The sequence below is a fragment of the Anastrepha ludens genome, chromosome 2 (assembly GCF_028408465.1).
Source record: "Anastrepha ludens isolate Willacy chromosome 2, idAnaLude1.1, whole genome shotgun sequence".
In the NCBI taxonomy this organism is placed as follows: domain Eukaryota; kingdom Metazoa; phylum Arthropoda; class Insecta; order Diptera; family Tephritidae; genus Anastrepha; species Anastrepha ludens.
Genome location: NC_071498.1, coordinates 97,342,496 through 97,359,484, shown reverse-complemented (window position 1 = coordinate 97,359,484; position 16,989 = coordinate 97,342,496). Strand labels below are relative to the sequence as shown.

Below are 16,989 nucleotides of genomic sequence, written 5' to 3'. Positions count from 1 at the left end.
AACAAAATTATGGTACATTGTCATCTGCAGAGAATGCAGCCAGACAGTCAAAGTTTTCTCTTCAACGTATATAAACAAATTCGGGAGCGTAGGAAGCCGGAAAAAAAGCTGGCCTACACACACGGGCACATCAATTAACCCAAAATACCGACAAACCGTTCAAACAGTTAGCCGGGGAAACAAAAATACCAACACCTCAGAAACATATCTAAAATTAACATAATAATTAAAACAAAAAATACATACATACAAATTCAGATGCACAAATGACAACCTCAGTGCATTCATATACTCGGTAAATTGTTTAAAAATTTAATGTAGTGAAATAGTAATGTGCGCAAGTTGAGAAAAATATCTGAAAGGTAAAAAACGGTGCAACTTATTTATTGTTATGTACACATATATATTTATTTATGTATATATATGTGTACATACATATGTGTCGAAAATCCTTGATTAGCACAGCATATATTATTTTATAAAAGGCTTAAACAATTGTGTTACAGTAGTACAACTGTACCTATGTAAATGTACGAATGTAAATTTAAAAATTATTTGCTATGTCTGGAAATAACTTGCATTATCATTAGCACATATACATACATACCTACATGCACGTTTTTATTTGCCCAGTTAGTTTTATGAATTTTCCGTTGCATGTTGTGTGGCAGAAAACGAAGGTGTCACGCGATTTGCCAAAGGATTTGTACATATGTATGTACGAGTAAATACATACATACTTGTAATAAATATCTTTTTAGCTGTGGAATATTAAAAGGTCCATATTATCGATTTTGTTTATCCGTTCATGACTAGCAAACTACTTAATGTTTGAGTGTATGTGCGTGTATAGACCACCCTGTAGGGAAATCCGTTGATTCCAAATTGTTATTTTTTTGTGAATTTTGAGCCACAACTAGTTATAAAAGTAATTGATGATTTTTACATATCGATTCTAAAGACATGCCAAGCACACAATTTTTTTCACAAAATCACAAACTTACTAAATTTGCGGAGGCAAGCAGAATCAAATAAAGTTACAAGTTCATACGATAGTGTGCTCTACATCACCAAAACAACACAGATTTCGTACAGTGATGGACAAAAGTCTACACACCCCTATTTCCAAACCCCAACAATTTTACTGAAAAATATGTCGATACACTTTTATTTGAAACCTTTTTCTAACCGCAATAAACTAAAAAATGCATTCTTTAAAATAAAATAACAAAGTTATAGGAAAACACAAAAACTGCTTTGACAAAAGTCTACATATATGTAGAGCGAAGTTCCTAGCTTGTACACTGGTGTGCTGTGTTGTGATGACGATAAAGTACCGTTTGTTTTTTGCTTTCCTTGTATTATGTTCGCTGCTTTACTAGTATTAAGTTCAGTGGTGATTTGCGCTCTTAAGTTTCAAAAATGGCTCGGCGAAAAGAAATATCAGTTGACATAAGTAGCCGATCGAGGATATACTACTCGCAGATACGTCCGTTTGATTCTCAAGGAAGTGGACAAAAATTTGCTTAGAGAAAAGTCAAAGTTTAATATATTTGGCAGTGATGGAGGGGTAAATGTCTGGGGGAAAATATTGCACTCATTGTTAACGATGAGATTTAAGTATTATTGAATATGTATGGAAAAATTTGGAACGCAAAATTAGGTTTCTATCACAGTTATACTCAAATAGCGCATAATAGAATTCTGGAACTGCATAACATCTGCACGTCTAACTCGTCGGCTTCCAGCGGTTATTGATGCTACCGGTGGACCAACCTAATACTAAAAAGCAACAAAATCTAGGATTACATTAACATATTTTTGTTCTATATGCAGACTTTTGCAAGGCTGTTTTCCCAATACACTTTGTTATTTTATGTATTTTTAGTTTATTCCGGTTGGAAAAAGTTTTCAAACAAAGTTTTCAATATACTTTTTGGACTTTCAGACCAACGAAAATGGGGGATATATGTATGTAGGCTTTTGTTAGTCATTTGGATTTAAAAATATGTGGAAATTTTTTTTAGGAAAATTAATGAGAACTTTCCTCAGGTGGAACAAAATGAATGAGATAGATTTCTTCGAGGCTTGCATTTCAACCTCAAGGTCTTTTGCGCTCTCTGCTCATCACAGTACCTCACACAGACCCAGTTCCCTTATTATACTCAGGATAGAGTTGAGTTGGATTGAGCGTGTGTGTTTTTCTTTTGGCTGGAGTTGGCCGATATGTCTCAATTTTCTCCGCGCTATAGCGCTACATTCAAGCAGAAGGTGCATTGGAGTCTCCTGGGATTGGTCGCAAAAACGACAAGAGTCAGTAGACCATATACGATCACGTGCAGATGACTATACAGTCTGTAGTGGCCTGTTACTATTATCAGAGTAGTATCAGTTTAACTTTGGAGAAGGGATTCAGTTAGTCAATATACTGAAGAGAGAGGCTGACTGTCGCTCAGAATGACAATTCGCTCAATTCGGTTATTTCTGTCTAAGTTTATCTCTGCACACAGATAGTTGACATACATCTCAGCATGGGTGATGCTTTGAAAATTACCCATCGGCACAGAACGCTTGTATAAATGGGTTTAAATACGTATAGATTTTTCTTGAAGAAAATTGATGAACATTTCCGTCAGAGGGATTAAAATCAAACGTTGGTAAATCTGTTGCTCACATATCTTTTTGCACTTGAATTATTATTATTTCATAGTTTAAGGATACTATTAAGGATTCAACAAAAGTATTCCAAACATTTCTATTTCTAGACATAAATCTCAGTTCATCAAACGATTTTCCAGTTTCATTGCGGATAGTCCTTTGCCAAGTTATCACTGGTCTGCCTTCTTCTTCTTGTTCCTTGCGGGTTCCAAGTCAAAGCGGGATGCGGTATTTCCTCATAAGGCTTTCGCAGAGTATTCCCTAACCATCCATATTTTCTTTTCTTTATTTCACTGTTGATGCTATTTTGGTGCGTACTTCTCCAGAGCTCCTCGTTTGTTATAACTCTTGGCCACCATATTTTAAGTATATTACGCAGTCACCTGCACTTGAATAGCGCCTTACATACAAAAATTCTCAGTCAAGAATGTTTAATCAATGTACTCTTACAAAATGTGCTTTTGGTGTATTATCCCGATCGACATTTTTCTTTAAAAATCGCACTGTTTCGACAACGCATCATCTACTTTGGAAAAAAGTGTACAATGTTTCACATTGTTGTTCAAGCGTAAAGCGATGTAATCGTACTATTTACCTAGATATGATATTGATGCAGTGAAATAGAAAAGGTTTTCAACTAGCTTAGGTGTGTCCTGCAGGGTCAGTGACGAGCTCATAACTTGATGTGTGCATGTATGTATAGTATATGCGTGTACATAAAATTCAGTTCTCACAGGCGCTTGTGCGCCCATCTTGTGTCAAGCAGGCAAAAGGTAACTACTTGAAAACAGAAGTATCATAACTTCACAATTTCTAAAATACACTTACAGGTATGGGTTTCCACAAGTTAATTGATTTTTGCGTTCATTGACACTATTATTGGAAAAAGGTCTGCATGCTAAAGCATCTTTATTCGTAATGTGAGCTTATTTGTATTCATAAAAAATTGACAAATCAATTGGCAACTTCTTTCTATAGTTGATCTTACTTAATCAGGGTCTTACTATAATTAGGGTCTTCAATAGTGTCCCCAGTTTTCGATATAATGATATTCGAAAATTTCCCTTTTGCCCATTTAGAGCTCATCTATAAATAATCTTACATCATAAATCTTTAAATAGAAACTCATTTTAGTTTTAAATAATATACTTATAATATACTTTTTTGTTAATAACTTTAGCAATTTTAAAATTATTCTCCTAAAATTTACCAGTTAACTGTTTTTAATATAACTAAAGTTATTTCTGGCGGCCGCCGTAGCCGAATGGGTTGGTGCGTGATTACAATTCGGAATTCACAGAGAGGTCGTTGGTTCGAATCCCGGTGAAAGCAAAATTAATAAAAAAAAAAAAACATTTTTCTAATAGCGGTCGCCCCTCGGCAGGCAATGGCAAACCTCCGAGTGTATTTCTGCCATGAAAAAGCTCCTCATAAAAATATCTGAAGTTCGGAGTCGGCTTGAAACTGTAGGTCCCTCCATTTGTGGAACAACATCAAGACGCACACCACAAATAGGAGGAGGAGCTCGGCCAAATACCTAACAGAAATGTACGCGCCAATTATTTATTTTTTTATTTAAAAGTTATTTCTAAAAATCAAGGTTGGATCGCTCGACACTAAAAGTTATCTAGGAAAAAGTTCATATGCACTAGTGCAGTCAATTTTTCATTTTCTCATTAATTTAATTTTCAAGTGACTAAAGTGACTAAATTTTCGATAAATAGATAGTCACTTTATGAAATTAATATGGATTAAAAGGATATGTATATACAGTCATTACAAATGTTTTTTTTTAGTTTTCGACTGAATAAATGTATGTATAATTTGATTGTTTATTATTATTTTATTATTTTTGATGCTGATTCTTAAATAAACGAAGTCTCTTACACGATCAAAATCATAACTGCCAACAGTGACTTAACTGACGTAAGACCCGAAAGTACTGACTTTTTTGTATATATATACATACATATATACTAATACATACGTAGCTCAATTTTACTTTTCTTCTTGCTGTATTATAAAAACGTAAAAAAATAGGTGGGCTTTGTTCCTATAATATAAAGTATACGCAATGGATACCTCTGTTTACGTTTTCCCGCTGAAACTTCAAAAGTTAAAAATAAAATTTATAAGAAAATGAGAAATTAAATGTAAAGGTTGCTTTTTATGTTATATTTTTCGCTTTCGCAGTATTACTTTTGATGAGACAATCTTCGGCATTAGTGGGACCAGCATACTTTACATTAAATATTGCATGAAGATTTGGTAACGTTGGATGTTGTATAATTTGACAATTGCCCAAAAAAGCGCCGGAGTCGATTGGTGTAAAGAAATGTTAAGGGGTTTGTGTTAATTAGAATTTTCAAAGAATTGGTTTTTTTTGCATTTTCTTAAAGTATAATATCTTAAAATATTGTGTGGAAATTTGAAGTGAAACCGATAAACACGTTTAGAATAGCAAATAGCAAAACTTTAAACGCGTTTTTCTCAAAACTATTATATGTTTTTTGAAACTGGTGATCACTGTAACTTAAAAACCGCTTGGTTGGATTTCAATAAAATTTATACCGCTTTTGAAAAACATAAAAAACTCATGCCTGATAGAAGGATTTTTTTTAACAATTAATTGTCGGTTTTTTTTTTAATATTTCCTGAGTCCGCCATATTGTTAATTTTGAAAAAAAAGCTTCGATCAGGTAAAAGGTTATCTATTAATAAAGCTAATTTCTCTTGCCCGATTGATTTTAGATGAATCTCCAAGGATTTGTGTTGATCACCGCAAGGGACTTCTGGAGAAACGGGCTCCACACAAACAGCGATAGCTTTAACAATTATAAATTTTTTTTATTTGAAATTTTGTTTAAGTCAAGTCGAAATATGATGTATTAACGCTATGTTTTTATTTTTGTAAAGTAAAGCAATTAACTAGCAAAAACAAATTATTGAAAAGCATCATCTATTCGGGCCCCAGACTTACCCCTAACCCCTAAAAAAATTTAGCCGCGGTGGTTCAAAGCACGTCTATGACATTGTAACAGATGAGGAATCTTGGATTTATGAATTTGAGTTGGAAACAAAACGGTAATCAAAAGTCTGGGTGTTCCAAGACGAACTTAATCCAACAAAAGTTGTTCGCAGAAGAAGCACTTCAAGCAAATGGTTGTTTGGTTTTTTTCAAAAATCTGGTCATGTCACAACTGTACCTCTAAAGAGACTGGAAACAGTCAAACCATTTGTTTGGCAAAAGTTTTCAAAGAGTTAAGAAAATCGAGCCGCCGAGGACGAATCATCGTGACGATGTGTGTTTTCACGTATCGGTTCATACAAGAGAGTTTATGAGTATCTAACCGATCGAAATAATGGGTCATCCGTCTTATAGCTCTGATTTGGCAACTAATGATTTCTTTTTGTACGCGAACATCAAAAATAAAATGTGAGTTCAACATTTTCCAATGCCCGACAAAGCTTTTGAAAGCTTTAAATGGCTGGTTTTGGAGGTATCTCTTCTGAGTGGCAAAAGTGCTTTGAAAATTGATTCAAGCGAATGCAGAAGTGTATTGACTTCCGAGGAGAATATTTTGAAAAACAATAAAGCTTTTTTCATAATTATTTTATTGTTTTTATTATTGGGCGCAAAATATAATAAGCAACCTTTGTATGCAGAGTTACTAAAGAAATTATATATTGTCATGTACATATTAATTATTCCTAGGTAACAAAAACTAAGTTTTGGTTGCATTGCAGCGGTGTTCCTTGGCGCCTGTACTCCAGAGTTTCTAGTCCACAACCGTCTTACAAATTATATGAGATTGATGTTTGTGCTTGATGCTCATGTTTGAGAGATTCCAGTAGGTTGCGCATATCTCAGTACCCCTACAAGGTTTTCAGTGAATTTTATAGAATCAGCTGTTTCGCTGAACTACCCCATATTTGGTTGATTTTACTAAAGCTCAGTTTGTAGATTGTACTGGTCTGCCATATAGTGCCATTGTCAAAAATCAGTTTTGTCGTGAGGATTGAGGGCACATAAGATAAGAGCGTGCCTGAAGCGCTCGAGTTCGTGGCCATTCAATTGGAAATGTTACCAAACGCTTGATTGATTTCAAGAACGTGTCAGAGAGTAAACTTTTACTCTCATAAAACCAAACCATGTTTATATTGTTAGAAAAAGGTAATCACCAAAACTACAAAACTGAATATCCATGGTTTTTGTCTTGAGTGCAGTTTTTGGCAATAAATTGCTTTTTCTTCATCAAGAACGGGGAAAAACCTCAGTCTTTGACAGATACCTGTCATATAAAAGAAAACTCTGAAATTCCAACTTTGCAGCAAAGTCTATTCGAGTATATAAAGAACAGTTTTATGCCAAATAAAGTTTTGATTTATACTATTTGGTTATAAAAAAATTAAATATTTGTATTTAAAATGTACTTGCTTTCAAAACACGAACTTCTCTGCGCTGTTCTTTTTTATTAGAAGCAGGAAAACTTTTAAATGCAAACAGCAATCCCTACCTAAGCAAAAACAAATAATTTGAATTGTAGCAATGCTCACCAGTTGCAATGTTGACTAGCAGCAAACAAAGTGTATTAATAAAGTACACCCCAGATACTGGCACGTAACTTTAACATAAGTAACCGTATTTTTTCAAATAGTTTAGGTTTCTTTTTGAAATTAACCCATTCGTTTCTTAAACTCAAAAATAAAACTCATTTATACAGTCTATCTAATGAAAGCGTGACCGTCACACCTTTTATTTATTTGATTTTAAATTATTTTTATTTAATTATTTAATTTATAATTTAAATTATTTGATCAATTCGATTCTAAAAAACTGCATTGTATGGTTTTATAATATTTATTATTCGCAATATATTCAATAAAATTTATAGCCACCATCATTAGCTGTACTGACTTCACGTCTTATAGTAATACTTTGTGTTAATTTCTGCGTAAGTTGTGTACGTAATCGGCTCCAAATCAGACGAATCTTCCATATTTGTTTTCTTTTGAGTTTTTGCTTAACGATTGCCCAAAAATTTCCAATGGGGTTGGTATCAGGTGACTGTGAAGGCCAATCCAAAATTTCAATCCCAGTTTGCTGATTCTCCTCTACACACCTTCGTTTTTAATGCTTGAAATCGCTGTCTTCTTGTAAAATACAAGAAGCTAGTTCTTCCAAACATCTTCGCAGCTAACGGTATTCATCAAAACTTCACTCAAATCAGCAGTAAACATAAATAAACTGCCAAATCCTATTTCGGAGAAGCAGCCCCAAACAGGAACCGTAACTGGAGGCTTATCAGTAGTACACCAGGACCGACGTATTCGCTCAACTATTCCCCCAAAAGGAAGATACATCCGTGAATATTACGTTTTCCCAATGCCTTACCCCATGCAAGTAATTTTTCAAAGTGTGATAATGAGAGCAGTGGTTTTTTCAATGCGCTCCGGTCTTCACGTAAACGTCCTCGATTCGTGTCTATAGATGCATAACACCACTTTCTCTTAAAATTGCTTCAGCTTCGCGCTACGATAAGATTGTCTTTGTCACTAACAAATCAATTATCTTCAGATCTTGCTTTGGAGAGGTATATTTTTTGGACCTCGTCCGGGGAAGTCGCTTTTAACTTCGATATACCGTTGCTCCCATTTATTTACCACGTCTTCGGCTTCTTATATTTTGCTGTATATGACCTTGACATTTTCTGAACTCATTTTGTAAAAACAACGTACGCTTTCTAAATTTCTCACAAAACTAACGAATTGCACAAAGCGTATTGCGAAAAGTATACCACTATTTAGCAGCATTTACATTTTTTTTATAACAGAACTCCAAGTTTGAATTTTGCCGATCACGCTTCGAAATAAACATTTTGATTTCTTTTAATTATTTCAAATAGCAAAATGAAGGGAAAGACTTTTTTATTGATATTTTTTTTCAGAGTTCTTTTTCGTATGAATTGAGCCACTTTTCTTTCACTCCTTCATCTTTTGGAATTGAGAACATTGATATCTGACCCAGCCACGTTTTTCGCAAATGCAATCATTTTTAAATTTTTGAGTGGCTTAAATTTCAGAGAGCGTTGTCAGAAAATTTTTAATGGCAATCTGTTCGCGGCGAGGTGTTTCACAACTCTTTTCATTGTCAACTAACAACTAAATAGATCAGTGCTAAGAAATCATATGCAACAAGCAACTTATAAATAACAAGTTGCTTAGTCTTAGTTAGTAAGTGATTGACAGACGGGCGGTAGTAATTTTTTCATCAACTATTTTGAGACAAATGAAATGCATAAAAAACGTATTTTCTTTATAGATTTCTGCTAACTTCAGTTCATTTATTTATATTCCAGCACATTTGGGTCTTCGAAATATACGAATATACTAAGGCATAAGCGGGCATACTGAATACCGCATTTATCGAATTGTAATTAAAACTTTAATTTTCGTAGCGAGGTTAAAACAAAAGCCGACAAAACGCCGTACCAAACGAAAATGGAGCGCAAACTGCTATACGCCTTTCGGGGCTGGATAGCGTTTGTTGCTTTCATGGATTTAGGAACAGCGTTTCGTAGCTATATAGAGCGAAGGAGCTTCCTTGGCGATCACACAGAGACTCAGTTTATTGAAGGTAAGTTTCCCACTTGGTGCAAAATATACATATGTACGAGTATAAACTCATACTATGTACAAGGTGCACATAGTTAATCACCTTTTCGGAAGATTTATAATTTTTGCAAAAGGCGTTGTACGTCCATCATTTTTGACACTTGTGAACCAGAGAGCTTGAAATTATTATTATTATTTAGTAAAAAGTTATCCAAAAACATACAGAATTAGATGATTAATTTTGCAACGCCTTGTAGAAATACAGAGTGGACCGAGAAAATAATCAACTGTAGATTAGCTCGAGATATAAATGTGCAAAATGCAATTTTTTGTTTATTATTTTACTTGCCGAGGTCAGGAAACAATCCGGCTATCCTCGGTAACCCCACTCTGCCTAAGGTAATCAGAATTAAAATTTGCTATCAGAACATCCATACGCACATACGTGCGCGTAACCAAGGAGGATCGGATTTTGGGTTCAAATAGATAATAAAATAATTTGCAATATGAAGTCCGAGGAAAGGTCAAAGAAATTGAACTGAGCGGAAAAGATGCATTGCCGAATATCCACTTATATATGTATATAATTTATTATTTTAACAGCTCTTCCTAAAGCAACTTGCAAAACGAAACATCATTTTCATTACTTCGCTAACTCAAAACATTTTTAAGAAATTCGATGTCACAAGAGCGGTTGAATGGATTATCTATAGAGACCTAACTCCCACGATAGAAAGATGTTGAGCGACGACAATTATAGTTTTTTTAGCGACTAAAAGTCTTCATTTATTCCATTTTGCTTTGTATTTAATTTGTTTTCATTAAAACATGTTTCCTGGTTGCGTACCTGAACATGAGGGGACTTAGCACTGCGACCTCAAAGATTTAAAGATCTATTACGACTTCTTCATGGGCTTACAGTATTTCTCTGAGTTCAACATCCTCCATAAATTTTAGTAATGTTCCTGTTTCAGTGAGTTTTATTTCAGCTTTTGGTAGCATATGTTTACGCAGGCACTGCCAGCATACATACACGAGTATGTATCTATAAAATAAAGAGTCGTCTTTCAAAAGTGACGCCTATATGTCAGTAGTGAATAATTCCTAGAGGGTACCTTATTTATGCCATCTTTGATATTTGTCAAGTAGATAGACAGAGAACGTTAATGCCCCTTACTGTTAACTTTTGGTGAAAAATGTGTCTGTGGTGATAAGCCTTCGCGAGAGGAGTACCACTCAAAATTCCATACGTTCCTGTCATTGAGACTTCTCTATACATTGGTTCTCGAAAACAGATGTACAATTTTACAGGATGAAGCAACGCGATAAATTATTCAAACTTATTATGAAAATAGTAGATCTGTAAGAACAACATATCGCATAATTCGTGATTTTTGATTCTTTTTAGTAAAAATAATCGCCCGAATCAGTCAACAATTCAAAAATTGGTGAAAAAATTTCAATGAACTGAATCTAAATTTTTACATGATTTATATTAAAACAGCATCTAGGCCCGTCTGTTCAAATACTCTTTATCCTAATCACAATCTGTTTTTGTGTTTTATTTGTCAAAAATTCGCCTCTACTATTCTATCGACCCTCCCACGGTTAATAAAATGTATAATATGTTGTATATTTTCAGGCGATTATACCATTTCTCGTATAATTGGCATGTATTGTTTACTTAAAGCGATTGCATTAGTCCATTGCACACTCTACATTCACTACAGACCGTAAGTATTAATTTTTGACATACAAATACATAAATTTTACTAGTACCTGCTGTAAAAATTGAAGTAGCCTCAGGTAAATATGTAGCTCTGTGCTAACTATATATGGTTGAATAAATGCTTTTATTGGTTAAAACTAGCGCAAATCAAATGCACTTAGATGAAACAGTTAAAAAAAATAATTTTCTCAACACACTACTCATATTTTATACTTGAGACAGTTCAATTTTCTGCAGCCGTGATTATTACGTTAATAGTTAAGAATAATAATAGTACAGTATACGATTATATGGCTTCTGCTTATTTGTATTTACATGTCTTTTTTCTTACAGAGTTGTTAGCATGGGTGGCTGTTCGTTGGCTTTAACCATGGTTCTTTACGCTTCCGAGGCTTTGTATTTTCGTTCGAGTACACTGAACTTTTATGTGATCTTTCCCTGCGTTCTAAATTGTAAGTTTAAACTACTCAAATGGAATATTGATTATATGCATGTGCATATTGCAGACGCTTGAGATAATTATTTTGTAAGTTTCTTAAGTCTATTTATTAGAAGTAATCATAAAATAATTGTGATTATTTATCATAAAAAAAAAAATTTTATCAATTAAAGAAACCGGAAATCGGCACGAAACACCAAATGATAGAGACATTTTTTTCAATAGTAGTTTTTCCTCGACAGGTTTGCCAACACTCCGAATATATTTCTGCCATGAAAAAAGCTCCTCATGAAAAACCATCCGCTTTTCGGAGGCGTCATACAACTCCAGGTCGCTCCATTTGTGGAAAAATATCTAGATCCATACAACAAAATAAAATGTATGTCATGTCATAATTTTAATTAAGTAAACATTTTCTTGTTGATATCTGACATACTTAGCTCTCACGTTTGAGTATTGACGGGTCCCGGATAAATATGCGGACGTACAACATATAGAAATTATGAAAATCGTCAACTATTCCGAAAATCAGGCTTTTGATTTGATTCTATGAATCTTTTAAAGAAAGGTATATGCCAATAACACAAGATTACTGAATTAAAATTAGAGATTCCATGCGCCATTTATGAGGTTGAGATACCATTACGACGAAATGTCAATGAAACTTGTTCGAAACGAATCAACGCCTTTATTATTTATTTCTTAATTTTTATTTATTTATTTACTTTATTTATTTATTGAAGTAGAAATTAGTCAACAAAAACAAATTGTCATAATAACACAAAATATTGTCTTAAAAATAACAAAATATATATAATGAAACATACAAATATACTAAATCAAATTAATGAGAGAGTGTTTAGAAGCAGCAAAGTCAATCCCAAAAGATCCCAATCCCGATAGTACTGAATTCGATCAGAGCTCTCTTTACGGCCGATTCCTTGCACACAGAGCTCTTAAAAAAGCAATATGGAAAAAATTATAACAATAAAAACATTAGGACTTTTCAAATAAACACCCCAGTTTTTCTAATGTACAAATGGGTGCTCTTAATGGAATATCCCATATAAGGGGTTTTCCAATAAGAGGTGCTATTGGAGATCTTTTCCTGTAAAAGATCAATGGTTTCGTTGCTCGTGTGGCACGTAGCGCCGTGTTGTTGAAAATAAACGTTGTCCAGATCAATACCGTCAAATTTCGGCCATAAAAAATCGTTAATCATCTCTCGATAGCGCAATCCATTCACCGTAACTTTTGCTCCAGCTTCATTTTCGAAAAAGTAAGGTCCAATGACTCCGCCGGACCATAAACCGCACGAAACAGTCACAAGTTGAGGATAGAGAGGCTTCTCAACCATAACTTTTGGATTTTCTGAGCCCCAGATCTGACAATTTTGCTTGTTGACGAAACCACCGAGGTGGAAATGGGCCTCATCACTCAAGATGATTTTTCGATGGAATTCCGCATCATTTTCGTGCATTTCAATCAGCAAAGACACGACGTTGTTGATGATCGGCCGGCTTGAGTTCTTGTGTTTACTGGACTTTATAAGCCATAAGACCCAAATCTTTATGCAAATTACGGTGTAATGACGTTTGTGGAATGCCGACGAGGAATGGAGAAACCTGGGTTTTCTTCAACACCTTCGGTTACAATAGTAATATTTTCGGCTGTTCTTGACCGACGTGCACGGTTTCAATGCGTTGTTTAAGCGTGTATTGTTCCATTTTTATGAATGGCGTAGTTTCTACTTGTCAAATATCAAAAAATGACAGCTTCAAAAGTGAAATCTACCGAAATAGCGGGCTATTCAAAATAGCACCTATTATTGGCAACCTTTTATATAAGAAATTGCAACATTTTTACAAAATTTATTTTCAATTTGTATATAATTGATTTTTTTCTATTTTTTAGCGATAACTTTAATTGGCCTAATTTACATACCGAGACGTCTGCGCTTGTGGGAGCCCAGCATGGATATGGATGATGAAAATTCCCAATTACTAAAGCAAATGACTGGTTTCAAACGTAGGCGCACGAAAAAACAAATCTAAAATTATGAGAAAATCTAAATTATTTCAGATATTAAATTACATACATGCATACATATGTACATGCATATGCATTAATAGCACTTTAAAGAAAATGGTTTTCTATATTGATAACGAAAACAATAGCATATTTAAAACTACATAGCAGTATTAGTTTAATGCCTGGTTTTCATTGTAATTTTTTTATGAAATAACTTTGTTCAGAAAGCTGTAGCATCAAAAGATATTAACGCAAAATTAGGGACGATTCCATAGCAGTGGCACATTGCATAATAAAAAGGGCATAGTGAAAATCAGGCATTAGTATGCATGGATGTAGTAGCTTTTATCCGAAAATATCTCCTCAACACTAACAAAACGTTAAATAATCAAGCAATATTACAGCACATATACATATATCTGCAAGAATTATAACTCATCACCATAATTTTGCATACACTGAAGAATATAAGTAAATAATGCCAATACAACTAATAAAATATAAATAGAAAGTACCACTTATTTTTACTCAGCGTTCAATGATAAATTCTCTCTTTAATCTGTAATGAGCACATCGTCAATTTACATTTGTACATATTCGTATAAGCACATTTTTACATAGCTTAAAATTAAAACATACATACATGCATATATGAAAAAAAAAAATTCAATCTCAAATTTGATATTCAAATGCTCTGCACTTTTGTAACTGGTATAAGTATTCAATTGAAAAAATTATCACTTGTTTAAGCCACAAAATACATTCATATACCTACGTACAATTGTACATTTTTATCACTGTATAAGCTATGTATTAATTTAATACATCTTTAAGATGATAAAGCAATAATAGTTTAAGATTATAGTTGTAGTTACAAATATAATATAAAAAAATTATTGAATTAAAAACGAAACGTATCTAAATTTGCTGAGAAATTTGTTTTTTCTTTCACGGTAAACTATCAACAATTATCTTTTATCTCCCACTTAACCAAACCTAAGAATGGTTGCAGGCTCTGTTTTTGAATAACTCGGCTGATAATACATCTGTACCTCCGACTTTCTGGAATAGCGTATACATATAGTAGTTCGCGTTGCATCCGATTGTACAATTGGCAGAGTTGTCCTTTACCCATTATTTTCTCTCTCTGGAACATCGAGGTCGGCTGGAATTTAGAACAATGCCGATCTTGGAATTTCTGGCAAACTATAATGTTTTTTTTAATGAAACTTGGTGGAGATGTTAGTGAGGTGTTAAGGAACATTCTTTATAACTTTAAATTAATCGGGAAATAATAATTTTTTAATTATTTACATTCAAAATGCCCTTGGGAACATCAGTATAATTTGCCACATTACACTCTATATTTTTTAACATTTCACTATAAATCACCAAATATACACTCACACGCGTGTTTGTACCGATTTTTATGCTAATATTCCAATTATATCTATTAAAATTAAATGCAAATTCATTTGCCTATGCAATCACATTCCAATTTTAAGCGCGAACAAGAAGAAGATTGGAATTACAACAGTATGGTGTTGCCGGATGCCTGCAAATGAAAACAAAAATTAAGTACTTGAGTTTAGTGTTAATGATGGGAATGGGGGTTATTGTGCCTGCTTACTACATACACGCATATGACGTTTTAATTTTGGGTTCAATGGTTTTAACACGGAAAGGAGTTTTACGCAAAAATACTGTGCATTGCGTAGCCGGAGTTGGACTGATGAGGGTTATTTTTTTGAAGTGCGGCCGAAGGCCGCCCACGCGAAAAGGAGTTCTACGCAAAAATACTGTGGATTGCGTAGCCGGAGTTGGACTGATGAGGGTTATTTTTTTGAAGCGCGGCCGAAGGCCGCCTACGCGATAAAGAGTTCCACGCAAAAATACTGTGTTAATCAATTTAATTACTTTATTATTTTTTGTGATACGCTTAATATCATTGTTTTTAAGTTTAAATGAGTTGTATGTTTTTATTTTCAAATTCATTTCTCAACTTTAAATTACAGCAAAAAATACTGCAGTTTTACAATGAACCTTCCACTGAACATCCCTGCGTGCGAACTTCGTTTTCATTTCAGGTGTATGGCAACACCAACTTTTCGCTAAATTATAGAACTTTAACATTAAATTACTTAAAAACTATAAGCCTCCGGCAGGTTCTGTTTTCAGTTTTAAGATGGGGATACACCCCTCTATCACCCCCTTTTTACCGTTTTTTCCAAAGCGATCGGCATTATACTAAATTCTAGCCTCGAGGTCTTCTTCGTACTAAGCTAATTGAGTAACACAAAATACTTAAGAAACTTTATCCAAATATTCAATTATGGAGTGCTCGCCGCAGTCAATAATTATAGCGATATTTCGACCCAGTTACTTTTTTTATGCCCTGTTGCTTATACTCAGCTGACGCAATTTGCAGAAGTTATTTCACGCCAAACGTGTTGTTTGAAAATATGGAAGCTTGTACCAATAACTTAGTTTAATTTGAACTTAATTTTACATTAAAACCAATCAATCGCACCCCAACCCACTAATTACAGAAATTACTACCAATCCCATTTCCTTTAACAGATTGAAGAGGAAATCAGCAATAGATCCATTTCAACTCCGCAAAGAAAACTTTTATATTGCGCTTGATCAGCTAGCGATGGGCTTCAGATTGTCAACAGGCCTCTTTTTTTCGCCAAGAGTTAGCAAGTGGCGAATAGATGAAGCAAATGGTATTAATGAACATATATTGGCAATGCGGGACTAGTGCTGCCTTAAATTACATATGTTTGTACGACAATGAGTTATTCGAATTTTATGAGTATGTATAACCTTACTCGCTGGTGGCGAATCTTGCTCGATAACTTTGTTGTTGTTTTTGCATGCAATTTTTTCGTCAAGTTAATCGAGCATAAATATAGCGAGCAAGGAAGTGGCGAATAGAAAAGGCCCAACATTTACTGACAGAACACGGGACGTTCGTATGGTTGCAGAAATTTTGGGACAAAACTTGATGCGGCTTCATAAAAAGTAACAATGTCGTAATTACATATTACAGATCGAACAAACGATTAGTTTCAACACCTAAATTATTAATAACTAGCATCAAGGCGAATCTATAAAAATCTATAAAATTTGGTGGGACTAGAGAAAAAAAAAACCTTAAAATACGTATACTGTTGATTAATCGTCGTGCAATTGATTTTGCAGAGTTGAGTACTAACTACATATTTAAGGGTTTCATTCACATATGGCATCCCCAATTAAACATTTTTATTTTTGTTGGCACATCCACCTATTTAGTGAGCGGCGATTAAGTTGGTATAGTGTCCGAACCTTTATATGTATCTCTTCATGTGATTCAAGAGAAACCGACTAAATAATCGACCGATGAAGTCTGCAGCATTCGAGCGAACGTAAAAGTTTCGAATTTGATGGCTGTATCGACGTTGGTGAAACCAAGCACCTTTTTAATTTAAATGGTAATAATTCTAGTGAGCTTAAGCTTTTCAGATCAAAC

At 34.0% G+C, this 16,989-nt stretch overlaps 1 protein-coding gene and 1 long non-coding RNA gene across 7 annotated transcripts; one reads left to right on the top strand and one right to left on the bottom strand.

Moving 5' to 3' along the window:
• The first annotated feature begins 60 nt into the window (after positions 1 to 60).
• Positions 61 to 13,820, top strand: LOC128854852 (uncharacterized). 5 transcript variants are annotated; one of them, XR_008453651.1, is made up of 6 exons: positions 61 to 362; positions 9,018 to 9,295; positions 10,916 to 11,006; positions 11,336 to 11,454; positions 11,684 to 11,820; positions 13,356 to 13,444. XR_008453651.1 is itself a non-coding variant. In XM_054089281.1 (5 exons), the coding sequence occupies exons 2-5, from the start codon at positions 9,160 to 9,162 to the stop codon at positions 13,493 to 13,495; spliced, it is 486 nt and encodes a 161-aa protein (XP_053945256.1). In that variant the 5' UTR covers positions 65 to 295; positions 9,018 to 9,159; the 3' UTR covers positions 13,496 to 13,820. The 5 variants fall into 5 exon arrangements, 3 of the variants coding, with proteins under 3 accessions (XP_053945256.1, XP_053945255.1, XP_053945257.1); XR_008453652.1 differs by lacking the exon at positions 13,356 to 13,444 and adding an exon at positions 11,882 to 11,899; XM_054089281.1 differs by lacking the exon at positions 11,684 to 11,820 and having other exon boundaries at positions 65 to 295; positions 13,356 to 13,820.
• Positions 12,166 to 16,246, bottom strand: LOC128854856 (uncharacterized). Of its 2 annotated transcripts, XR_008453654.1 has the most exons (4): positions 14,787 to 15,724; positions 14,525 to 14,637; positions 13,386 to 13,491; positions 12,166 to 12,396 (listed from the first exon to the last, which is right to left on the bottom strand). It is a non-coding gene; the product is annotated as an uncharacterized LOC128854856 (long non-coding RNA). The 2 variants fall into 2 exon arrangements; XR_008453653.1 differs by lacking the exons at positions 12,166 to 12,396; positions 14,525 to 14,637; positions 14,787 to 15,724 and adding an exon at positions 16,032 to 16,246 and having other exon boundaries at positions 13,312 to 13,491.
• Positions 16,247 to 16,989: the final 743 nt, after the last annotated feature.